General features: G+C 39.6%; 1 protein-coding gene, 1 long non-coding RNA gene and 1 pseudogene across 13 annotated transcripts; 2 read left to right on the top strand and 1 right to left on the bottom strand.

Moving 5' to 3' along the window:
* The first annotated feature begins 7,742 nt into the window (after positions 1 to 7,742).
* On the top strand, positions 7,743 to 11,687 carry LOC148923353 (uncharacterized; annotated as a pseudogene).
* A 5,909-nt stretch (positions 11,688 to 17,596) lies between these two features.
* Positions 17,597 to 18,437, bottom strand: LOC148923352 (uncharacterized). Its single transcript, XR_016132280.1, has 2 exons — positions 18,099 to 18,437; positions 17,597 to 17,969 (listed from the first exon to the last, which is right to left on the bottom strand). It is a non-coding gene; the product is annotated as an uncharacterized LOC148923352 (long non-coding RNA).
* Positions 18,438 to 20,547: 2,110 nt separating this feature from the next.
* LOC125205518 (serine/arginine-rich splicing factor SR34A-like) lies at positions 20,548 to 25,551 on the top strand. Of its 12 annotated transcripts, none has more exons than XM_089061253.1 (17): positions 20,548 to 20,686; positions 20,784 to 20,868; positions 21,539 to 21,552; positions 21,675 to 21,711; positions 21,773 to 22,036; positions 22,186 to 22,309; positions 23,073 to 23,138; positions 23,291 to 23,365; positions 23,477 to 23,615; positions 23,835 to 23,881; positions 23,966 to 24,023; positions 24,183 to 24,232; positions 24,324 to 24,380; positions 24,701 to 24,792; positions 24,916 to 24,975; positions 25,077 to 25,137; positions 25,244 to 25,551. In XM_089061253.1, exons 6-17 carry the CDS (start codon positions 22,223 to 22,225, stop codon positions 25,262 to 25,264), a joined length of 813 nt encoding a protein of 270 aa, XP_088917379.1. In that variant the 5' UTR covers positions 20,548 to 20,686; positions 20,784 to 20,868; positions 21,539 to 21,552; positions 21,675 to 21,711; positions 21,773 to 22,036; positions 22,186 to 22,222; the 3' UTR covers positions 25,265 to 25,551. The 12 variants fall into 12 exon arrangements, with proteins under 12 accessions (XP_088917379.1, XP_088917377.1, XP_088917380.1 ...); XM_089061251.1 differs by lacking the exon at positions 21,773 to 22,036 and adding an exon at positions 21,385 to 21,427 and having other exon boundaries at positions 21,534 to 21,552; XM_089061254.1 differs by adding an exon at positions 22,439 to 22,519 and having other exon boundaries at positions 20,784 to 21,552.
* The last annotated feature ends 966 nt before the right edge of the window (positions 25,552 to 26,517 follow it).

Raw genomic sequence — 26,517 nt, 5'->3', positions numbered from 1 at the left:
TCTTCATTTAATGAGGATAATAATTATTTTCTTCATACTGAGTATTTTACTTTAATGGGCATTGACCGTATTTAATTATATATTAAATTATATAATTAAAGCGCCGGAAAGTAAAATCAGTCTAAGTCTTCTACATTGAAGGTTGGGTCGTGGAACAGGTCATCACAGTAGGTGGCCCAACCGGTACCTTGTAGAAGTAAAACTTTTTCACAACCTAGATAGGCTTTGGCTACCTATCGTGAAAGGTTGCAGTGTCCATCCGAAAGTCGTCTTTACCTTGACAATGACTAGTGACACTGGTGTGGTATAGCATTGAATGGATCTAAAGTATAGACACGTCTTTGTTGCTATCTACTGTAAGACGATGTCTTGGAGATTTAATATTTCCTAATCTTTGTAATAATATAGGACACACGTTATTTAATCATACGCTGCTTTGACTTATCAATAGGTGCGGGTTTTTCGTAACCCAATGGTGTCAGTTTTATTATTACATTGAATCGTGTGCCTGCGTGGTTTGACTATATCCCCAAGAGGTGTTCGAGAGAAGTTCTATTATTCGGAAACCCGGCCGGTTTGGATTTAATCCAAGAATAAATAGAAAAGGAAAAGTATATTTTGATATACATCTCGTACTAGACAAACTCTTGGAAATAAAAAGATATTAATTAATTTAAAGTCTATAGCAGACTACAAATTAATTAATGGATATAGAAAGTCTTAGACACGGGAAATAATATATTAAAGAGGTTAACCCGGATTGCTTGTAATCACGGATTGGATGGGCGGTCAGTATTTCTTCGATAGTGGCACAAGAAATATTCCATTGGCCTTATATTGAATTATGGGTTATAATTTAATTAGTAAAGAAGGTCCAATTGGGGAGGCCCAATCCAAGCCCCATAGATCCCTAACCTAGCCCATCATAAACTCTATAAATAAGAATGTAAGGAGAGGAGACAAAACACACAACACAAAACCCTAGCCTCCACACTTGGAATTTTCGGCCCTCTCTCTCTAATAGAGGAACTCGAAATTCCTCTTTGTGTGTTCTTGGTTTTTCTTGTCTTCTCCTTCAAGATCCTTATAATTTCTAATAGATTCCTCCCACAAGGAATTTAGATGTATAGAGTCAAGGGTCATAGGTTAGAAGATCTTTGGTCTTGCAATCAACATCAAGCTTCAAGATCTACACGTGGAGAAGTAGCGAGCCACTTCGATTCTTTGGAGAATCATAATTGTAAGTATTCAACGTCATAATTTAATTCTAAATTATTTGACTAATTGCGCAATAATATGTCTCTACATGTTCAAGCATGAAATTGAATCGGTCCACATAATCTCCTAAATAGATTCTTTTGTGGATTTATTTAATTTGCAATTTCCGCTGCGATTATCCCCAACAATTGGTATCAGAGCCATGCTTTTAGGCTCTGATTGTATGGATTTAATCTGGTTTTTTCAAATGTTTATCCCCAACAATTGGTATCAGAGCCATGCTTTTAGGCTCTGATTGTGGCGGCGGCGGCGGCTGCTTTGTGAAGCAGCAGCAGCTGCGGCGCTGCAGTGGCGGCTCCAGGCTGGCGGCGGCGGCAGGTCAGCGGCGAGGCAGCCTTGGCTGCGGCTGAAACCCTAGCGGGCTAAGCCGCACGCAGATCAAGGCGGCAGAGCAGCTGTCGGTGGCATAGCTGGCGGTGGTGGCTGCCGGTGCTCGGCGGCGGGTGGGCAACCTGATGAAGACGGCGGGGGCGCGGAACCCTACAAGGCGGCGGCGGCTAGTTGTTTTTATTTTAGGGCGAAACCCTAATTAGGGTTTTAGGTGGCCCGATTAATAGGTAAGGCCCAATGTGTGGTCTTGACCTAATTTTTATACCCTAGATATTTGATTTATTCAAATGGGGTATATATTTTATTTAATCCTTTTTATCCGGAGTACCATGGTTCATGAAAAGGATAAATTGTGATTTATTTTAATTATTTGGTTTTAGACACTTAGTGGTTTAAAATCAAATGATCTATTTGATTACGTGTGATGTGACAAAGTGTGCAAAATTATTTACCTATGTGATTTACATCTTATGTGAGTTAAATAGTTATTTGCTTGCATGATAATCAAATGAAAACCATTTTATCTAAAATTGACTAAGCGATAATTACGAACAGTCATGATGTATATGGTCTCCATAAATGGTATTCAAATGTGAAGTAAATATAAATAGGAGAATAAAGGAGATAGAATAGACACATTATTATTTTCTTAAAATTTTCGTCCACTCCATTGCAGAGAAGGGGACGATTTTTTCTCTCCACCTCTCCTCCATGAAATCGATTTTTCTGTCTCTTTTATTTAAGTCCTAGTATTTTGATAAGATCAGCCCACCCTGATATCGAGATACAGTTCGGGAACCAGAGAGTAGATCCGTGGTCTAATATTGAAGATCATCGTGGAGAAGGCGCGAGCAATCGACGATTCTTTGGAGAATCAAAATCGGTAACCCTAAACCATAGAATTCATGTTTTAGGATTTATTTTCTTTGAGCATGAATTATTTGCGTTATAGCATTCAATTATCTGTTTAACATGTGAATTGATTAATCGCATAATCGGTCAAATAGATCCTTATCTGATTTATTTGTTTTGTACAAGTCTTTCGCTGTGCAAGGAGCACCAAACCCCAACAGTTACATGATTTACGGTGGTGTGGCTGGAATATTTGCGATGGCTGATCGGAGGGAGTAGAGAAGCTGTGAAATTTTACAGTGAAGGAGGGAGTATGCGTCGAGAGAGAGAGAGAGAAGAAGGATGAATTTTTGATCTATTTTCTAATTCTTAATTCTGCTTTTTTTCTTTTCTCCCTATTTTCCTAAACAAGACACGTTCTTTTTCCACTAGGAGTCACCAACACCTATTATTTATCCTTTTCTCATTCTTATTTCTTATTTTCTAATTTTTTTTTCTAACATAAAGCTAATAAAAGCATATATATACATATATATATATATATATACATATTTTAAGCCACTAATTAACCATCTAATCTCTAATTCTAAACTTATAAGGTTTGGGGTATTAGACTTTACCATTTTTTTAATACTCTCTCTGTCTCATAAAAATATGTGCACTTTCCATTTTCGTCCGTCCCACAAAAATATGTGCACTTTCCATTTCCGTCCGTCCCACAAAAATATGTGCATTCCATTTTTGGAATTTTATATCAATTTAATAATGTATGTCTCACTATTCACTAACACTACTTTAACTACCATTCTCCTCCTCTCTCTTACTTTATCATACCATTCTTCTCCCTCTCTCTTACTTTACCAATTTTCTCTTAATTCTCGTTTCATAACCATTCCACCTATTTTTATGGGACGGAGGGAGTATAATCGATAGACTGTACCAGTTACCAATCAAACATGCTAGATATTTTCAAGATTAGAGCATTCCATACACAACCTCAAACGCAGCATGTGGTAGGGTGTCGATGGCTAGGTATTAGGTGGTGGGCGTTGGCCCGATGAGAGGAGGGGTGGCCGCGAACAATGTGTTGTATTAAATTTACTATAGTAGTAGTTTTACCGATAAAGTTGGGGGGGAAATTTACCCGTTCAATTATAGTAACATTGGAAAATGTCATAGTTAAAGTACATGATTTTCTATATCCTGCTGATTTCTATGTGATCAAGATGAATGATAATGAGTCTGCTGAGTCTAGTGGCGTACTTTTAGGGAGACCATTTTTGCGTACTGCTAAGACCATTATCGATGTCTTCGATGGAACAATTTGTTTAGATTATAATGGAGAAAAATATACATTTAGCATAGATGAGGGAATGAAAAGGCCACTAGATGTTGAGAATCCGTATGCTATTGATGTTATTAACCCCTTGGTCCAAGAATATCTTGAAACGGAATTAATACAGGAACAAATTGACAACTCGGAGTTGAGTCATTTAATTGACAGAGAAGTTGTAGGGTGGTGTGCAGCAATGAACACAACGGAGTTGACAGATGAGGAACTCACAGAGGCCATCATGGAGTTTTGCAGAAATCCCGTGTCAGCTAGATCTAGGGGATCGGCTCACGTGAGTCTGGAGAATTCTCCTGGGCCTGGGAGGGAGGAATTACCAGATATTGCAGAAAAAAATCCCTTGCCCCCGGAGACGAATGAAACAAAGAAGGAACTGAATACACTTCCACCAGGCCTCAAGTATGCTTACTTGGAAGAAAATGAGACATTCCCAGTAATAGTCAACAGCGGCCTGACCAAGGAGCAGGAGAAGGAATTGTTGGAAGTCATCAGACGAAACAAGAAAGCAATAGGGTGGACTCTCTCAGATTTAGTAGGAATCAGCCCTGATCTTTGTATGCACCACATCCGTCTAGAAGAAGGTGCAAAGGCTCATCGAGATGAACAACGGAAACTGAATCCGAACATGCGAGAGGAAGTTCTGAAGGAGGTGTTAAAATTGCTTGCTCTAGAGATCATCTACTCCATTCCGGACAGCGAGTGGGTCAGTCCTGTCCATATGGTGCCTAAAAAGCTGGAATACAGGTGGTCACGAATGAAAAGAACGAGTTGGTGCCCACTAGGCTGGTGACGGGGTGGAGGATGTGCATCGACTACAGGAAGTTGAATGAGGCCACAAAAAAGGATCATTTCCCCCTACCTTTCATTGATCAGATGTGAGAAAGATTGGCTGGCAAACAGTATTTTTGTTTCCTTGATGGATACAGTGACTACTTCCAGATCTACGTTAACCCAGAGGACCAAGGGAAAACCACGATCACGTGCCCCTTTGGTACGTATGCATACCGAAGAATGCCGTTTGGGTTGTGTAATGCACCAGGGACGTTCCAGCGGTGTATGATGAGTATTTTTTCGGATCTCAAGGAAGTATGCATTGAGATATTCATGGACGATTTTACCGTATACGGAAACTCATTCGATAATTGTTTGGCCAGCCTTGATCTAGTGCTGAAGAGATGCCAAGAGAAGCATTTAGTGTTGAATTTCGAAAAATGCCACTTCATGGTGACAGAAGGCATTGTCCTGGGTCACGTGGTTTCTGAGAGAGGAATACAAGTAGACAAAGCAAAGGTAGATGTGATATCAAAGCTACCATACCCCACGAACCAAAAAGAGGTTAGAGGCTTCCTAGGTCACGCAGGTTTTTATAGGAGGTTTATCAAGGATTTCGCAAAAATTGCGCAACCGCTCACTCATTTGTTGCACAACGAGGTGGAATTCGTCTTTGACGAAGGGTGCAAGAAGGCATTTCAGTTGCTCAAAGACAGACTCGTGTCAGCACCAATTATCAGGGCGCCGGACTGGAATCACCCTTTTGAGATAATGTGCGACGCGAGTGATTTCACTGTGGGAGCTGTTCTGGGATAGAAGATTGACGGAAAAAGTTATGTGATCTTCTATGCTTCTAAGACTCTGAATCAGGCTCAGAAGAATTATGACACCACGGAGAAGGAAATGTTGGCTGTCGTATACTCGTTTGAAAAATTCTGACCCTACCTTCTTGGGTCGAGGGTTATAGTCTTCACAGATCACACAGCAATAAAGTACTTACTGGCTAAGAAAGAGTCTAAGCCGAGGTTAATCCGTTGGGTGTTGCTCTTGCAGGAGTTTGATTGGGAAGTGAGAGACAAAAGAGGAACGGAGAATAGAGTAGCCGATCACTTGAGCCGAATATATCAAGGGGAAATAGAAGAGGCCATACCCGATGCTTTCCCTGAAGAATATTTGTATTTTCTGGGAAAATTCCCTAGACCAATTAGTTGGGAAGCAGTTTTGGCTTTAACCGGTCTAGGAGAATCCGATAAAGGAAAGCGCACACTTAACCAACTACTTAGTCACGGGAGAGGTGCCAAGTTCAGACGAAGTTTCCCGGGCCCAGAAGATGAAAATTAAAAGCGAAGCCAAATATTACTTTTGGGAAGACCCTTACCTGTAGAAGATGTGTTCAGATCAAGTGATTAGGCGCTGCATTCCTGAATGGGAACAAAGAGATGTGCTAATTCATTGCCACACTTTGACATGTGGAGGTCACTTTGGACCAAGGAAGACAGCAAGGAAGGTTCTGGACAACGGTTTTTACTGGCCGACACTCAATAAAGATGCCTTTGAATTTTGTCAGTGTTGCGAGAGATGCCAACAGACAGGGGGAATTTCAAGGAGGGACGAGATGCCTCAGGTCCCGGTGATTGTGTGCGAAATTTTCGACGTATGGGGGATGGACTTCATGGGACCATTCCCATCATCCTGTGGGAACACTTATATATTGGTTACAGTAGACTATGTGTCTAAGTGGATAGAAGATAAGGCCACCACAACATGTGAATCGAAGGAGGTGGCAAAATTTCTGAAAGCTAATATTTTCAACAGATATGGAGTTCCTAGAGCCATCGTGTCAGATCAAGGAACACATTTCTGTAATCGCACCATCGAGGCTCTGATGAAGAAATATGGTGTTCACCATAGAGGGTCGACCCCGTACCACCCTCAGTCTAATGGCCAAGCGGAGATTTCTAATCGCGAGATCAAGGCGATATTGGAAAAGACAGTTAATCCGTCAAGGAAGGATTGGAGCAAGAGACTCGGTGATGCATTATGGGCCTACAGAACTGCTTTTAAGACGCCTATTGGGATGTCGCCTTACAGGCTTGTGTTTGGCAAGATGTGCCACTTACCCGTGGGTATCGAGCACAAGGCGTACTGGGCAGTAAAAGAGTTGAACATGAAGCCTTCGGCTTGTGAAGAAGAAACGAAATTACAGTTACAAAAACTGGAAGAGCTGAGGCTGGAGTCGTATGAGTCTGCCATGTGGTACAAGGAAAGGACGAAGTTATGGCATGACAAAAATCTCCGGGTCAAGGAACTCCATGCGGGACAGAGGGTGCTCCTATTCCAATCCCGGCTCAAGCTGATGCCAGGGAAGTTGAAGTCAAAGTGGATCGGTCCATATACCATCGTCGGCCTCCGCGCAAACGGAGCAGTGGAAATCCAGGGAAGTGCCTCTAACTCGGTCCATTTTCTTGTTAATGGTCATAGAGTGAAAGTCTATAGGAATAATTCCGAGTTGTGTGTGGTGGACGAAGTTCCACTACACGCACTCTCTACTATCGCCTAGACAGACTAGGAGGTATTCTCGATGAATTCCTGGGTCAGGTAAATGGGTTGACATTTTTGAAAATATGTACTGAACCAGGGAATCTTGGGGATACTCAAAAGGAATGTGTAAATAGTTTAACTGCTTTTCAAACAAAGGAAAATCCAAAAAAATGTATATACAATTTGAATCTCCCAAAAATATTTTCGAAGCACCAGACTCCGAAGGGAACCGATGCCTTATATTCTAACCTTGACTTAGGAGTCTGGCGCCTTCAATTTTTATTTTTATATATGGTCATGGTCAGGGAAGTCTGCTAGGGAAGGAGAGCCTGGAGGAAGAAGTCAAGGAGAGCCTGGAGGAAGAGGTCAAGGAGGGATGGAGATAATTTGAATTTCAAAATTTGGCCGGTATTTATGGGAGTTGTACGGTTGCTTACATCACGCCTGCAACCGCACCATCTTTTCATCAGAAAAGGCAACCGTCGCTTCTCTCTCCAATAATCCAAATCGACGAAAAAAACTGCATTTCCTCTCCCTTCTCTCTACTTTCGTTCTCTCTCTAGAACACAAACCCTAACCAAATTCTACAAAGTTTCTTTTTAATTTCAGATCTACAGAAATGGATTCAGCCCAGGCCACCGGAAGTTCGCAGCCAACGGTGTATGGCGCAGCCCTGCTAGCAGAGTTGACACAGGAATTGGGGAGCGTCGAGAAAGCAAAGGAAGTGTACGCACTGTTCTCCGCTAGCCTAATGACATCCGCGGCGGCCATACCATCACTGACAATTCCAGCGGATTCGGCGGCGCAACTAGTTTCCAAGAAGAAGGGCCTCGAGACTCTGGATCTCAACATGCAGAAACCGCTTCACGGGAGGCGGATAAAGAAGAGGCGGTGCACGAACGGCCGAAGGATGGTGGGCAGACGAACGGCGGAACAGAGGTGGAAACCGAACGACAAGGTGACGATAACCCTAACTCTGAGGGTAAGAAAGATGCTGAGGGGGAAACCCCTGTTGTGGAAAGTACTGTTGAGGGGGAAACCCCTGTTGTGGTAGAAGTTGCTGAGGGGGAAACCCCTGTTCAAGAATCGATGGCTGAGGGGGAAACCCCTATGGAGACTGGGGATGAAACCCCTACGGATTTTAGGGGTGCAACCCCTGAACCCATAGAAGAGGGGACAACCCCAAGTGATGTCAGGGGGGAAACCTCCGTTTATATTGAGGGGGCAACCCCGATGGTGGATGATGTGGGGGAAACCCCGGAAAAATTTGTGGAAGAAACAGATCTACATGTTACTGGAGTACCGGAGCCCGTTGAGGAAGGGCTGAATTTGATCGTGGACCTGGTAGATGACCAGGAAGAGGATGAACCCCAAGTGGACAAGAGGACAGAGAGGAGACGAGCCAGGAGGAGTCTGCTCGACGAAGTTGATGACTTAGTTCCAGATGCTGAGGAGGCAGAGGAACGTCACCTGGTCAAGGAGAGAGCGAGAAAAGGAAAGGCAGCGGCGACCACGTCTACACGGTCAAGGAAAGCTCCCTCCGTCCAGGAGGTTGAGGAGACCCTTTCCCCAGTGACCGAAGATCCCTCTGCCGAGGAACAAGACAAGCCTACCAATGAATCCGACTCTGAACTTGGGGAATCTGAAGAGGAATTTGTCCCGGGACGACCAGAGATTTGGCTGACTAAGGAACTGCTAGAGTCGATGAGGCAGTTCAACGATCAGAAACGGGCCACAATGTACAAGGAACGATGCAGTGCAGGGAAAATGGCTAAGTCTGGGAAGCAGTACAGCTCCAAAGAACTTTGGATGATCGCATGCGATGAAGATTTATGCGCATGTATCTATTCAATAGGGTTCGAGTGGTTGCTAAAGCACAACCAGGAGAAAGTACCGGTGGACCTAGCACGGGAGTTTTTCTCCACATTCCGACTGAAGAATACCTCTGACCTTGATGCGGACTCCATAACTTTCAGGCTCTTTAATGAGGAACACGAGATAAGCATCCGGGAATGGTCCTTGAGGATGGGGCTGTTCACCAAGGCTAAGGATGATGAAGGAATATGGAACGAGAGGATGATCGGTGTGCCAAAGAATACGTCGGGGTTCAGAGTACAAGCAGCATGGGAACTAGTCACTCACTCGAAGGCAGGGGCATTCAAGTCAAGCTATTCCAAGGCTTCTCACATCGAGGACAGAATCCTCCGTTTTGCTTAGACGTTTATCAGCTACAACTTAATGGGAACTGCTAATTCAGCTCTTACAACTACCGACCTTTATTTCACTTGGTGCATGGCAAAGGGCGTTAAGGTACATCTGGGTTATTGGCTGGCTCAAGCATGTCATCAAATGACCAGCAACCCTGCTCGACATATGTATACCTGCCACCTTCTAGGCGCCTACCTCCAGCGGAACGTAGAAATGAAGATAGCCAAAGCCGCACCCTTAGTCGTAATGTGCGAGCCCCCTGAGGTTTTCAGTGTTGAATACTTTTTCAACAAGGGGTTGCTTCAAGCGCACGGAAAACAAACCTTCTTCTACACGGTAGGAGAAAAGGTGAAGGCGGAGACAGAGGAGGTTGCGGAGGCCATGCCGAGTGAAGAAGTTGAAGAGCTGCGCAAGGATGTTCAGGATGTGAGAAAAGAGATGCAGATGATGAGAAAGGAAATGGTGAAGGAACTTGGGGGGATTAGGAAAGAATTGAACGGAAGCCGGGAAGAGGTGAAGACCCTGCGGGGCAATATTGCAGATTTGGCGGTGAAGTCCGCCAAACAAAACGAGCGGATGACGGAGGCTGTGGAGCTCTCAATGAAGATGTTGAAGTGGTTGCAGCAGACACTCCCCTTGACCCAGTCGAAGGTAACTCTTGGGTCCAGTAGCGAGGTCAAGCATCCCGTCCAGAACAGTCCCTCCGTCCAGCGACCGCCGCAACCGCTCAAGCAGATGGTCTCCCCACCCGTTTCCAAGCAAGTGTCAATCCCAACAAAATCAAAGTCTCTGACGAAGAAGCCAGTATCCGACCAGCCAGAACAGGAAGAAGAAGAGCCGGAGCAGCCGGCGAAAAAAAAAGTGAAGATGACCCGACCCGGAATCCCACCCAGTCTGGCTCTCGAGGGAGCCAGCCCCAGAAGTGAATCACTCCTAGGACCAAGTAACTTTTATATTCTGTTCTCAGTTAATTTTTTTCTTTGTTTTTGTTGTTTGTTTGTTATTTGCAATCTGTGTTAGTCTTCTCCTACTTAGCCCAATGCTTGGTCTAAGTGTGAGAAGTTTATGTTTTCTGTTTTGTTATGTCTTCTCCCACTTAGCCCGATGCTCGGTCTAAATGTGAGAAGTTTTTATTTTCATAACTTGTTGTTGTGTGTTGCATTGATCTCCCTGTTTCCCCCCTTCACGACGATGGCTTGGGGACAAGCTTGAGTGAAGTGGGAGGGGGAGAGGAGTCAATGAATGTAATTGTCAGCATGATAAGAGTCTTTAGGTCTAGTTTTTGTTTGTGTCGCATGAGCCAGTGAATATAATACAGCATGATCTCCTTAGTGAAAGTAATTGAAAATATGAGGTATTTCAACTTAGAAGCCTTTTTCCTTTAATAAGCCAAGTCAATCTGAATGAAGTAAGAACGATAGAAGGTGCCTTAGCTTACTTAGTTGTGAAGCCCCACTATAAGAGTGAGTTATAAGCCTTAAATAACTTTGAGCTAACACATATAAAGGGGCCGCCACTGAATGCTTAGGGAGAAGAGTCATGAAGGAGAAAAATAGGGGAATTGGGTTATGAAGGTATAAGCTGGACGAAGTCCAGGGTAAGGAGTTATAAGTTGGACGAAGTCCAGAGGAGAGAAGAGGAAAATGGAGGAATAAGCTGGACAAAGTCCAGAGAAAAAAAAATGAAAAAAAAAAAAGAAGAAGGAGGTATAAGCTGGACGAAGTCCAGGGGGAAGGTGTCTAAGGGCAAGAACAATAATAACCTGACCCAGGAAAAGAGGAGGAAACTCTCATAACCCGACGCTTCAGTGGTATGGCAATAACTTAAGAGAGAATCGGTCCTAACATCCCTGGTGAGGAATGAGTGATCGAGTGAATCCAACAATTGGGTAAGTAAGAGGCTATCTTGACGAACTGATAGATTGGCTAGGTAGAGGAAGGAAAATGGCCTATTTGAAGGAGTGCAGCCTGTTGGATTGACCTTAATCTTGTGGGGACGGTTGCCCAAAAGTTGAAGCTAGCTCATGCATATGTGTTTATGTGTTTATGTGTTTTTCTTTAGGTGTCTTTGTTTCAAGTTGTATCTAGGTCTAGGAGTCTGTCTAGAGTCTAAAGAGTCGGTCAGGGGATAACCTTGCTTGAAATTCGCCTTTTTTTTTCTTGTCTTTATACTTGAGGACAAGTATGGTTTAAGTGTGAGCAGTTTGATAAGGCTAATTTCATGCATCGGTTAAGTGGTGAAAAACGCTATATTTTGCTGGGTCTAACATAATTTTTAAGCCAGGTGTGTGACAGAATCGCTAGATCCAGGAGAAGCCGGAGAAAATGGACTAGACGAAGGAAATGAAGGAAAGTGAGCAGGTGAAGGGAAAGGAATGGCTAGAAGAAGGGAGTCAATAGCTGAGGGCAACAAAGACTATCTATACCTCGCTGGGCCCCACTTCAACGCCTATAAATACGGAGCATGCAGCACACGCCAAACATCATCAATTTCGCTCTTAGCTCACACACAACACACACACTTGGGAAATGGGAGTTCTGGGGTAGTTTAGGTTTTTAAGGGTCTCATCTTCAGAAAAAGTCCGTCGTAACACCGTCCGCGTGAGGGCGAAGAAACAATTTACTTTCATTCTGTTTTTGCACTTTATTTCGTTCGAACTTCGCGTTTTAGAAGTCGATTTGGTTGTTGCTGTTACGTATTATCTATGCATTCATTTAGTTTCTGTCATGATGGTGTTATTCTCGTGTTGATCTACGTTGATTCTGTTTTGTTGAAGTTTTTATTTCGGCAGTTGCATGATAATCTCTGTTTTGGTCAATTTTGTGCTTGATCTGGGGAATTTAGTTGTGGATCTGTGGTGTTGTTGTTGATCGGAGGTTGTTTGGTGATTTTGTAGTTATGGTATGTTTTTGGCCGGAGTTTGTGTCGGATGCTTGGATCCGGAGTAGATTTAGCATTCGAGGTTAGATCTGAACAGGGGATTCAAGTTGTGCATGGAATTTTGAGTTTTCAACTTCCTTTCTGTTTTACTTCGTCTAGTAGCCGTAGATCTGTTTAGTTCTTAATTGTTCTTCGTTAAATTGCTAAAATCCAGTCTGCTCTATTTTCCGATTACGCTTCGTACCTGTTTCTTCTGAGTTTTGTGCAATTTGAATTGGAGAAGACGATGTCGCTGTTAGTTGGTACTTTAGTTAGTTGTTTTACCAGCTTTTCGTCCGTACTCTGCTTTTTCAGCCATGGTCCCCACCGTCAGTTTATTTCTCAAGTCTAGGTAATTTAGAATAGTTTCTTAGATCTAGTGATTGTTTCGATTTCAATTTACATGCATGATTTCTGTTTTGCCTAGATCTAGCTGTTAGCGTATCAGATTTCAATTCCAAGTTTAGTCTAATTTCCTCAACCCAAAAATGCGTGGCAGCAGCCAACCCAAAAATAATTTCCAAATCCTTTAGCATGTTCATTATGCATCCATCTTTGTGGGATCGATCCCTACTTCCCTGTGCTAATTTTTAGTATAAGTGGTTGAGGGTTTTTGAAGAAGTATTTTGTGTGTCCGACGACCGAGATTTTCAAACGACCAGTGAGCTCCTAGACCCTGTGATCTAGTGGATTTGCTGGACCTAGGAAACTTGTTATTCTTTTCTGTGCAAACAGTCTAAAGAGATCAGGTCTTCACACTACTTTGACTTATCAAATGGTGCGGGTTTTTCGCAACCCAATAATCCTGATATATTGGGTAGTGGTGATTAACATCTAGCGGTGTTAGGATTGCTATTATGTTGAAACGTGCGCGAGGTGAGTCTCGTTTGATAATGTCCTCAAGAGGAGCTCAAACAAGATTTTATTATTCAGAAAACTGGTCAGTTGGAGTTTTATTACTCTATGAATAATAAATAAGTGTTTCTTGCTAAGTCTACTCTTAGAATTAATAAGATGTTAATTAATTAAGTCCATAGCAGACATTAATTAATTAATGGACATTTATATCTTAAGCGTGGGAAATAAATAATAAACAAAGTGGAAACCCGGATTACTTGTAATTTCAGATTTGGATGAGGAGAGTTCAATATTACTTCTATAGTGGATGCTCGTAATATTCCAATATAAGCTTGTATTAAATTGTGGGTTCAATTTAATTAGTAAAAAACTAATTGGGGGAGCCCATATCCAAAACCTTCCATAGATCCATGTCTGGGCCCAAAAAAAACTTAATATAAATAGGAGAATAAAGGAGATAGAATAGACACATTATTATTTTCTTAAAATTTTCGTCCACTCCATTGCAGAGAAGGGGACAATTTTTTCTCTCCACCTCTCCTCCGTGCAATCGATTTTTCTGTCTCTTTTATTTAAGTCCTAGTATTTTGATAAGATCAGTCCACACTGATATCGAGATACAGTTCGGGAACCAGAGAGTAGATCCGTGGTCTAATATTGAAGATCATCGTGGAGAAGGCGCGAGCAATCGACGATTCTTTGGAGAATCAAAATCGGTAACCCTAAACCATAGAATTCATGTTTTAGGATTTATTTTCTTTGAGCATGAATTATTTGCGTTATAGCATGCAATTATCTGTTTAACATGTGAATTGATTAATCGCATAATCGGTCAAATAGATCCTTATCTGATTTATTTGTTTTGTATAAGTCTTTCGCTGTGCAAGGAGCACCAAACCCCAACAGTTACATGATTTACGGTGGTGTGGCTGGAATATTTGCGATGGCTGATCGGAGGGAGTAGAGAAGCTGTGAAATTTTACAGTGAAGGAGGGATTATGCGTCGAGAGAGAGAGAGAGAAGAAGGATGAATTTTTGATCTATTTTCTAATTCTTAATTCTGTTTTTTTTCTTTTCTCCCTATTTTCCTAAACAAGACACGTTCTTTTTCCACTAGGAGTCACCAACACCTATTATTTATCCTTTTCTCATTCTTATTTCTTATTTTCTAATTTTTTTTTCTAACATAAAGCTAATAAAAGCATATATATACATATTTTAAGCCACTAATTAACCATCTAATCTCTAATTCTAAACTTATAAGATTTGGGGTATTAGACTTTACCATTTTTTTAATACTCTCTCTGTCTCATAAAAATATGTGCACTTTCCATTTTCGTCCGTCCCACAAAAATATGTGCACTTTCCATTTCCGTCCGTCCCACAAAAATATGTGCATTCCATTTTTGGAATTTTATATCAATTTAATAATGTATGTCTCACTATTCACTAACACTACTTTAACTATCATTCTCCTCCTCTCTCTTACTTTATCATACCATTCTTCTCCTTCTCTCTTACTTTACCAATTTTCTCTTAATTCTCGTTTCATAACCATTCCACCTATTTTTATGGGACGGAGGGAGTATAATCGATAGACTGTACCAGTTACCAATCAAACATGCTAGATATTTTCAAGATTAGAGCATTCCATACACAACCGCAAACGCAGCATGTGGTAGGGTGTCGATGGCTAGGTATTAGGTGGTGGGCGTTGGCCCGATGAGAGGAGGGGTGGCCGCGAACAATGTGTTGTATTAAATTTACTATAGTAGTAGTTTTACCGATAAAGTTGGGGGGGAAATTTACCCGTTCAATTATAGTAACATTGTTTCAATTTAAATTTGTGATTTTTCGGACACAACAGTTGGGTAGTTTGGTATTCTAAAAACATAAATAGCCACGTAGAGACATATATGTAAGTGCCTAAATTAGAAGACATGTCTCTATTCTCTCCGTGCCTTCGCAGTTCATCGCACTAAAATGCACCATGTGGTACGTGCTTAAGTGACCCAAAAAATGTGAAATTGATGTCAAACCAAAATAGTGGTGTTACGACTTCTAGCAAATGACAATAGGCACACGATTCTCGATTTAATTACTTTGTCAGCCCCCTCAACTTTGTACTTATTATAATTGTGTTTGGAATGCTCTTGGATATGCGTGAAAAAAAGATAGAATCAACTTATTGGATTTTATTGCCAGAGTATATCTTCTTCATTATTCTTTGGAAATAAAAAATAAGTATGTCGTTTGTATATTTGTATTGCTCTTGGTGGAAATCTACTTATGTTTATCTTTATTTCACGGGGTTCCCTTCTTTTTCTTCTTGTGTTTATTTTATAAAATTATAGGTTTATTTTCAATCTTCCTTTCATCTTTTTACAATTACTCTGTAATTTACTGTACTACTTGTTGCGTTTACTACGGAAGCATATTTTTTCTAAATAATGGCAGTTGAAAAAGTAAAGGAAACTAGAGAATAATGGTAGCATAGAAAGTCCAACGATTTGTTTAATAAATTAAGATATAAAAAATTACCTTGGTAAGAGTTAGTAACTTAGATCTTTATTCAAACTATCAACCATTCCATGAATAGACCATCAACCATTCCATGAATAGAACCAGAACCCATAATTTCAAATTTTCGATATTATGTAAAATCGGAACTAATTTCCGGACCTTTTGGTATAGACATTTAAAACAACAACAAATTTATCTTTTCATGCATAGAAACTCATCCACGTTACAATATATGCAAACAAAAAACTTGGCAGCATTCTATAAGCAACAACTTGTCATATTCATTGGCTATCCCGAGAAGATTTGAAAAATAACAAAACTTAAAATTTTATAATCGGCAGTAAATAAATAGTAAGGACAAATGAAAATGAGTAAGCGTACTTGGAATTTGACTATATTTTCGATTAGTTATCTGTCGGTTAAAGTCGGTAATCGCAGATAATATGCTCTCTTCGTCCTAAAAAAATACACTAGTTTTACCATTTTGGACAGTTCACCAAAATTAGAGGACAATCATGTTTACTTGTATAGGCACATAGCATGTGGTAGACCCTTGATCTATCGTTGTAGAGCACAGACGTTTGTAATGAGAAGAATGAGATAAACCCTAGTTGGAGCTCTAGAGGGCGATTTTCGTCAGAACCGGTAATGAGAATAAGTTCAATACTTACTTTATTTCCCAATAATTTTGAAAACTAAGCAATCTCCTTTAAATAGTATATTTACAATATCTTCTAAATAAAATAAGAAATTTACTGAAAAAATGTAATCCCCAAGATAATTAAAAAGATATATTCTTCAGGAACATAATCTTTAAACATATAGGCCTACTGATGTGACGTTTAGGTCGAGATTGATTCGTGGGTTGTGGCTCTTCGTAGGAGTCCTGATGGATTGGGCTCGATGGAGTGGTTGGGCCGTTCGACATGTCCTAGGGCAACGAGAGGTCTCTCAGTATGACATTTGAAATCATACAAAATTCATTTACTTGCTCAAAACTACATGGGACATGCTATTAAATATGTAGTATATATTTTACTTTTCATATGCAAGCTTAAAGTCTTAATCGTGCTTGTCTTTTTCAATAAAAAGTATTTATTTTAATCATATTTATAGAGTTATTAAGTTCTAGCTAATCAATTTATCCGAATCTTATTTATCCAAGTTAGTTAGATCCAAGGCTACTCTTACCAATAATACATAAGAGTACTATTAAATTACACAAATGTGAATACTACGTTATTCAAATTCGTGGTATACCATGTTTATTGAGCATGAAGAAAATTGGAATGTGAATACCACTTGTCCAGCATGATCTTACAACTTCTAAATTAGACATTGGAATGGTCCATCTGTTTTATTGATCATGAAGAAAAGTTACTAACATAAAATCGGCAAAATGTCTTTTTCTTGACGCAACAACAGCAATAATCAATTAATTGCACTTGCCACAAAGCTAAATAAAATTTGTGAAAGCGATCTAAATATATTGAATCATGCAATACATCGTTGGAAGCTGCTAGATGGAGTATATATCGTTGGAAGCTGCTAGATGTTCTTGAACGGCAATGTAGGAAACTTGTTGATTTTGACTTTTCAATTGTATTGGCCTTTGTTAATTCAACTATACTAATCGTTGGTGTGTTAGTGAGAGGTTATAGTGATCGACCCTTTTCAAGTCTACACTTAAGGGTGCGATTTGTAGCTTTCCATGACTTTTATTAAGTTTCCATATATTTGACTTGCTTTTATTAAATTTTCACATATTTGACTTTTTCGATTATTTTATATGTTGTTTGGTAGAAATCTTATTATACTTGAAAATGCTATTACACATTGAGTTGATAAATTTAGCCTTGCTTTTTCATCAGAAAATAAATTGGGAGGAATGAAGTACTTTTGTCTCAATTTAATATTCCATATAAATAATAAAAATAAAAAAATTGCCTCATCAAATCAAATGAATGCCACAAAATGGATACAAATTCATTAAATTCAATATGCGAATTTGCAAAACTATAAATAAAATTAGAACAAATTGAAGAAAATTAACATGAAAAAAGGGGAAATTTGGAATGAAAAATCCCTGAATCAAGCCTGCGAATCTCCCTTCTTCCCATCCCCTTCTCTCTCTGTTATCAGCTTCGCCGCCTCCTCATCCGCCGCCGCCGCCGTCTTCTGCGCCTCCTTCGCCTTCAACGCCTGCAATTTGGAGTGATTGTCGTACGCGACGCCTAAAAACGCCAATCCATATCCGATCAGATTCACCGGCGACGGTGTCATTAATCACCGACCACAAGAAGGCGATTATGAGCCAATCCTTGACCACTCCGGATACCTCGAATTATTGCCGCCAACGAGTGTCGAATGGGATGCCGTTGTGTTTGTAGAGATCGGAAATTAGAAGGATTAACTTGGGAATAAAAAACCACAACATGAAGTCGGAGTATCGGAGAAAACATAATACCTCAAACTTTCTGGTATAAGGAATTGCTGGAACCGCTGAAATTTTTAACAAATTCGGTGAGATCCAAGAATTTAGAGCATGCCCAACGCTACGGGATGGGCCGCAAATCGCGAGTCCCGGCCCGGGCCATGCATTAGACTGCGGCGAGTCACGGCCTGGAACGGTCTCTGGGCCGCTCCCGGGTCCGGCCCGGTACAGGGTTAGTCGTGCCCGTGATGCAGATCGCGAGTCTCGGCCCGACGTTGGATGTCTTCGGGCCGGGCCACAAGTCTCCTATTTTTTTTTTCTGTTGGAATTTAAATCCTTGAAGAAATAGAAGAAGAAATGGAGAGGGAGAAGAGGGAGATGGAGAGAAGCGTTACCTTTTAATGTTGGGAATTGGGAGTATAAATTATGATTATAATTTTATATTGGGAAGTGGGAAGTGGGAAGTGGAGTATAATTATAATTTTATATTAGGAATTGGGGAGTAGTAAAATTAAAATTAAAATTTATAATTTATAGTTTATAATTTTATCGGATCAATTTTTTTTAATTTCTAGATTATAATTTATAATTTTTGAATTAAAAATGATATTTTGGTATTATAATTGCTCAACATTTTTAATTTTTACAAGTAAAACAGGTTATAATCGTGAATAGTGTAATTTAATAGTTGTGGCCCGAGTTGGGGCCTGCAGGATTAGAGGAGTTGTGGTCTGAGACTCAAATTTAGGGGAATGATGACGTGGAGGGGACTTGGGGCCTGGATTTGGGATGGGGTTGGGGATGCTCTTAGTGTCGGGTTCTGAAATAAAATCGTCCGCTACCAAATGGGGGAGAAGGTGAGATGTTGACCAGGTTGGTGGGCTTTTATGAGGTATTATGAGTTTGTAAGGGCTAACAAACATACCCTAATCCTATAAATAAGTATAAGCATTGGTAAAAGACAACATATTAGAGCATCAGCAACGCGTCTCGTTGCCATCCCTATCTCGTCCCGTAGAGACGAGACGACGACGAGATGGCATTGCAACCTCCATCTCGTCCCGTGTCTCGCGCGGAAGGGCATCACGACGAGACAGCTCGCCACGCGCCAGCACCACGTGGCGCGCGCTGGCGCTAGGCGTGACGCCCACTCGCCGACCCGAGAGTGGGCGCCGTAATTATGACGTCATAATTTGATTTTTTTTTTTAAAAAAATGATTTTTCAAAAAAAAAATTAAAAACTGTAATATGATCGTTCAACGGTCGAATTTTTTATTTTTTAAATTTTTAAATTTTTTTTTATTCTATAAATGCTCTTCATTCTCCATTTTATAGACAAACACACATCTATTTTTTTAGATTTTTAAATTGTAATTTTATTTTATTTAATGATATGTGTTTTTATTAATTGAATTTGTTGGAAATAAAAAAAAATGAAATTGAATGAATAGATAATGGATGAGATGATTAAGAGATAGAGGGATACAGGTGTTGTCTCTTAGTTAAGAGATGAGCTGAAAAGTACAGTAGAACCCATAAATAGTTAAGCGATGAGATGATTAAAGGATGAATAAGAGATAGCGTTGTGGATGGCCTTCGTATTTTTCAATGCAGTAAAAAATAAGTGACTGACTATAAACAAATTTCATAAAAGAGTTAGTTCAAGATTTTTTTTCCCCTTTAACTTTGGATCCAAATATGAGTACTATTTTAATGTAAAATTATGGTAAGAATTGGATTTACAATTAATTAATTGTATAATAACGTGAGACATCTAAACAGTACTGGGCTTTATATTTTTATAGGCCCGTAAGATTACTGCCAACGCCTGTCAGAAGTCAAATTTTTAATTCTGCTTGAATTTGTTATGAATTGGAGTAATTTTAAGAAAAAAAAGGGTATATTGGGCTGTAAAAGCAAAAGTTTTAATCTCAAAGATGACTCTCCTTTTTTATTTGTCCAAGCCAAAATGACTCATTACTTAAAATGGAAACACATTTATCTCTACTTTATTCTTTTTCTCTTATTTTACTATCTCTTCTTAACACACAAAATATAACTGCATAAAATCTCGTACCGCCCAAGGAAGGGGTCATATTCCTTAGGACGGAGGGAGTATAATTCTAATAAAAGGCCCACTTGTAAGACAACCTACTTATAATTAAGATTAGAGAATAAGCAGACGGTGAGTTTTTTTTAGAAAATGGGCGGTGGGAGTTTTTGTAAGATAATAAGCTCCCCTGCATCAGAAATCAGAAGTGAAGAATGACGACGGGGCAAGGATTTGAACGCCGTGGGGTCGAAAGTTGATGAAGGGTAACTTTTTACCAATGTCGATGGAGTCGGCAGTGGGATCGGCCGACCCCACGTGACCCCACCTCCACCCGCCTCTGCTTAGAGGAGCCGGAACTCAGGCCTTGGTTGTTTTATGATAGATTATATAGTTCTTATACTATTTTTTAGACTAAAAAAAGACAGTGGACTTATATGAAATTTTAGAAAACCACAGCACCTCATAGAAAAACCTGAAATAGTAACACCCCAAAGATAGATGCCAGAAGCCGAGCCCTAAATAGCAATGATGCGAACGCAAAAAATTTGCGCCCAAAAATTACAACGAGGTATGTGAGAAATCGCGCAGTTTTTATATGTTCTTTACCCTAATTCCACGACATTCATATTTCAGTCACACTAACGATTTTTCATCACTACTTCAAGATCAAGTTGAAAAATCCTAACTGTGCGCCGTGGAGTCACTGCTTCGGAACGTTTATTTGCGCAAGGAGTTGCCATTGTTGCTCGGGTATGTGTTTACCGCATGCGTGGACGTACTTCATTCCCTGGTTCGGGTTTATGAGCGAATTTGCATAATACTGGAAAGAAATTTGGGGTTTTATCATCCTGATCATGCGCATCTTCAATTTTTAGATCCAAGCTGTCAAATGCAATGTAATTGTATCAGTAAAAGTTGTTAGTGTTAAATTCGTCAATATCGCTTTAGATCTAGGAATTAGTGGACGAAAATGAAATGGATTGGCATTTGCAACTATCACCTTTTCCCTTCTTATTTTAAAAGCTTTTCAACATTAAGCAAACATGAGAAACAAGTTTATGTATAAACAAGCAGCTAAAACTGTTTATTGATCTGACTCTGATAAAAGTAGTGCCCTTTATGATTGGATATAATTAAACATACAAGTTTAAAATGCTACTCATATAATGAACTGTAGCGGTGTCCAAGTTCTGTTGATACAATTTTTATATGCTGCACTGTCTTTTAATATTCCCTTGAAACTTATATTTGAGGGTAAATTTCTAGTCCATGAGCAAGCGTACGGAAAGAGGCCTCTGTTAGTTTTTTTGTAAGTACATTTTTCTTAGAAGGCTCTTGTGCTTATTCACTGGTTTTTTTAATGTGTCTTGTTGCATCTCATTTTTCCACGGATTGCTTCCTGGTGGATAACCAAGCATAGTGCCAAAATCTCAAGTGAGTCTTGTTTGTTAGCTAGACGGTTCTTAAAAAGCTATTTCAGGCCATTTTAATTATAATAGATATCATGTCCAAGAAAACCCCTGATATTATACATGTTTTCCATACATGTTTTCCAGGACTATTTATTCCACGGTCTAAAGAAGTCTGAATAAGGTGAATGATCAGTTCATGACAATATCGTCTCATTTCATGACACATGCTTTGTTTATGATAGATGTCAAGCGCATGGACAAATATGAGCCTTGCAATCATACATAGGGATGTAGAATGGGAGTGGGAGAAGTCAGAGTGGAGTTTTTGCTATATTTATATAATTGGAAGTACTTGCTCACTATCTGAAGAGCTTTTGATCTGGCAAAAAAATTAGAGGATGAGGAGATCATATTTTAATTCAAATATATAATTGCTTTGGAGTATCTTGGAGCATATGAGCAGCGGAGCTTGTGGAGCACCGCTCACCTCAAGGATTGCTCTCTTGGTTTGCTTCATTAGTTTTGTTCTTCTTTGATATATTCCCTCCTTGTCAAATCATTCAAATGGTGATGGAAGGCATATAGGGTTACCTAAGCTGGCATTGTTCACTGCCCTAAAAAAATTGCCCCATTCATTAGTGTTTTCTATCTGCAGAAGAATTTTTCTTTGACTTCACCTGCAAAGATCAAGAATGAGTGGCCGTTTCTCCCGAACTATCTATGTTGGAAACCTTCCTGCTGATATCAGGGAATCAGAAGTAGAAGATTTATTTTACAAGGTCTGTCATTTTATTGTGATTCTTTTCTAATTTTTCTTTTGACTAAATTTGACTATGCATTATTCTGGTAGCTAACTCACCTTGTAATACCTTATGACCTTGAGTTGGTTTACTTAATCGTTGTTGCAGGAGGAAGTCAGCATCTAGTTTGTTCCTGATGTTGTATTCTTTTTGTTAGAGATGCATGTCAATTCTAATGTTAAACAGAGGGTTAGTTGCATACTTGCACAACAGTTACGAACATGAATCCGGATTTTAATTGCTTAGTGAACATCTGTTTTTTCAATATCATTCAACTTTCGTAGTAAGTTTTTAGCTGCAACATTCAAAATTGACATTTATAAATTTTTGTGAGTAAAAGCCATTATTTGATATTTTTGGAATTCTTACTATGAATTTATATCATACATTCTTTTGTGACATTAATCATTTTTCTTTTTTAGCCTTCGACCTTGAAAGTATGATATCCCTCCACCCCTTCTAAAATGCTGAAAATATAGGTGATAGTAATGGACAATATCTAGCATTTTTATCAATAAAAATGGACAGTAAAATGTTGCAATTAGAAACTTGTACATGTTCATGAGTCATGACTGAAATTCTCAAGATTGAAAGTTCATGTTGCATTTGAAATTTGAAGCATAAATAGTTAACACTGAAAAACCTTTATTTACTGTCTCTCTTGGTATTTTCTGTGTTTGTTTCAAACTTGTCCGAGTGCATTAGAAATCAACCTCATTTGTTCACTCTTCTTTCCTTGTAGTATGGCCGTATCTTGGATATTGAACTGAAGATTCCACCTCGTCCTCCTTGCTATTGTTTTGTGGAGGTATTGTTCTTCCATACACTGGGTTTTGCTGTGTGCAAGATACATTGTTTTGAAAATATCTGGGTTATTTCAATGCAAATTTGTATGTCACTTTCTGATTATCCCTGGAAACTTCGCTATTATATAACTGATTTCTGATTTTGTTCATGTAGTTTGAGAATGCTCGGGATGCGGAAGATGCAATGAGGGGCAGAGATGGCTATAACTTTGACGGCTGTCGTTTGAGGGTGAGAGAATTTTATAATACTTGAATATCTTCCCTTTTCCTTTAATTTGTAAAGTTTATTGTGTCTTCTCCATTTCATTCTCATTAATTTACTTCTGAAATCTGAGTTCAGGTTGAACTTGCTCATGGTGGTAGAGGACCATCATCCTCCAGTGATCGTGGTGGTTATAGTGAAAGGGGTGGTGGTGGGGGAGGCGGAAGTGGCAGCAGTGGTGGCAGGTTTGGTATGTCCCGCCATTCTGATTATCGAGGTATGCTGATTCTTTTTGTATCATCATATGCCTCTATGGTTGAATGCTTTTTCAGGGGCCTCTTGCCTAGTACTCCCTCCGTTCCACAGTAATAGAGGCATTTCATTTTCTGCACTCATTATAAATATTTTTTTAAAATGAGTGCGCAAAATGAAGTGCCTCTATTACTATGGAACGGAGGGAGTATGATTTCTCTTTATCTGGTTCCTCTTGCACTAGTGATTGTCCGTGGGCTTCCTTCTTCCGCTTCTTGGCAAGATTTAAAGGTTAGATAAGAAGAATGTTTTCTATTAGAAAATGGTGTGTGTTTGGCTAGACTTGTTTGCTGATCCTTGCACGAAATGGTTCAGGATCATATGCGGAAAGCTGGTGATGTGTGTTTTGCTGAAGTTTCTCGTGATAGTGAAGGTACTACTACATTTACTGACAGCAGAGATATCACGTTCATGTTTGTCTGCCACTTTGTTATAATCTTAACAATTAAATTTTTCCATCCCCATTAACGATTACTTATGGTTTTGAATGAGTCACCTGAAATGGATGCTAAGCTTTATTTTCTGCCTGCAGGAACATATGGCCTAGTTGATTATACAAATTATGATGACATGAAATATGCTGTAAGTTTATCTTGACTAGTCAGATTATACTAGTAATGACCCCAACCTTTCAATTCCTTCAAACGGCTTCAAAATCTTTCTGTTTGATCAGATGCGTAAGCTTGATGATAGTGAGTTCAGAAATCCTTGGACCAGAACTTATATCCGGGTATCTCCTACATTTCTTCTACTCGTTGCTTTATCTCTTACATTTCTTCTACTCTTTGCTGTATCTATCTCCTACATATTTTGGTTGGGTTTGTCTATAATCAATGAATCATGAAAATTGTGTATCAGCACATGCTGTTCATTCGTTCTAGTATCTTTTTGTTAGCTCAAAGTTGGTCCTTGATGAGCAAAATATAAGAGGTGCTATTTGGTCAAGGATGTTTTGTTGATCATTTTCTAAATTCAAGAATATTGAAAGCACATGTGTATATGAATGTATCCTTACATTTTTTTGGTTTGTCTGCTGTGAACTTAATAAAGGTAAAGGAATATAAGGGCAGCCCATCCAGAAGCCGAAGTGGGAGTCGCAGCAGAAGTAGAAGCCGAAGCAGAAGCCCGATGAGGAGAAGAAGGTAAGCACAAATCTCTTAGTTAGAAGCAGACCCAGCACATTCCTCTGGCTGAAATCAGTGCAGCGCACACGCTCCCCACATTCATATCTGATTCCAGAGACTGAAAAATAGTCCTTTATGCAGCAGGTTACCGGAGCGATCGACTTCAAGATCACCCCCAGTGTCGCCTGTTAAACCATCCCGGTATGTTGATAGATGTGTCTGAAAGATGTACATTGTTCTGCTGCTTAACTCTCTGAATGTCTTGATTCATTTTGTTGGGCTTTTCCGGCATAATTTTGCAGTTCCATATCGAGCTCTCGATCAAGATCAAGGTCCAAATCGAGGTCTGCATCTCCACTCCCTGTAATACTCTGCTCCATATGAAAGGGAAATGTCCATATTGCAGTTTCTTCTCTTGCACCTTTTGAAATGGAAAAAAGTACTAATATTGATTTTGTTTTTATTGCAGTTGAGGTCCGGCAGTTCCTGATTTTATCGGTGCAATGTAAACACAAACGCAGAACTTTCGTGGCATATGATTTGTGCCCGGACTATGTGGCTTTATACTGGAACTTCTTTCTTCATTGAATATTATTATAACTTGAAGTTGGGGATGTTTGTTGTTATCGTTTTAGAGATCTGGTTGATTCACAAATTGGTTTTCGCTAGAAAAGATTTGTTTGGTTATGGTTTGTGCTGCTAGATGGACAATTAGTTAGACATTATCCGCATTCAGGATTTGTATCTAACATGTCTGTCGAGCTGAAACATTTTACATGCCTGCAGTGTTTAAGTGGTTTCTACACCTTGAACATTAGTACTAAGAAAATAGTATCCTGGTCCGTCTTCTGAATAAATGGCAAAAGGAAATATGCAAAAACAGAAAAGAAGTTGAAAAAAAAAATCAGTCGCAACGTTCTGCTGCTAGGTCTTGCAATGGGTCTATGGGCTGCCCCCTTAGCTGTGATTGCTAAGGGGCAGCGCCATACACCCATTGGTCGGAGTGGCTCTTCTTAGTTCGTCTGTGGGCTTACTGTTACCTACAACATGGTTGGACCGTAAAAGTAGTTTTACTTCCCCGTCTTTGTAGCTTCTCCAAACGACAAAACTCATCATGGTACAGCCTCTTTTCCATCAATAACTTATCATAAATGCTTTACATGATGGGTGCTCTAAGCAACGCATGAATATTCGGTTGCCACGATAGCAAAGTGACCCCAAATTCGAGCTTGATGATATAACTATGAGCCTATGTGAAATATTATGGATCAATTTGTGAATATACATAGACTAAGATACGGGTATATAAATGTGTATTGGTTAGGAATAATAGGTGCTTTCTTCGTTGAACAAGTACATGGGGCGAGTGACTCATGGGCCGACATAAGGGAAAATTCGGGTAGCACTTTTGTTGTCCCCTTCTTTGTACTATTATGCTTGGTGTATTATAGTAGAACTTCTTTATTTACTATGTGGAAGGCCATATGATAGCACAATGTTGGCTTTGAAAGTTTAATAGTTAATACTACTATTATTTGGTTCCCATAAATCAAAGTTTATTACTATAAAATTAATTTCCAATTTATTAGTTTGGAACTTATTGAGAATATAATTTCCCTTGCAAAGATTTTGACAAGAGGGCGTTTTGTCAAGAAACCTAAATTATAGGGGTTCAACGGCATATGATACGAATATTTGGAGTGCGGTGCAAATATGTTCTTTATATATACATACGTGATTCAC

This window comes from Salvia hispanica, chromosome 6 (assembly GCF_029641045.1).
Source record: "Salvia hispanica isolate PSC_SH4W2 chromosome 6, Shi_PSC_v1, whole genome shotgun sequence".
In the NCBI taxonomy this organism is placed as follows: Eukaryota; Viridiplantae; Streptophyta; class Magnoliopsida; order Lamiales; family Lamiaceae; genus Salvia; species Salvia hispanica.
This window is presented reverse-complemented; position numbering and strand designations above follow the sequence as displayed.

Excerpts from the sequence above, each read along its gene's own strand:
- LOC125205518 (XM_048104515.1), top strand. The coding sequence starts at position 22,223 with ATGAGTGGCCGTTTCTCCCGAACTATCTATGTTGGAAACCTTCCTGCT. Across the intron at positions 23,139-23,290 it reads CTTGCTATTGTTTTGTGGAG|TTTGAGAATGCTCGGGATGC; the intron begins GTATTGTTCTTC and ends TTGTTCATGTAG. Across the intron at positions 24,793-24,915 it reads AGCCCGATGAGGAGAAGAAG|CAGGTTACCGGAGCGATCGA; the intron begins GTAAGCACAAAT and ends TCCTTTATGCAG.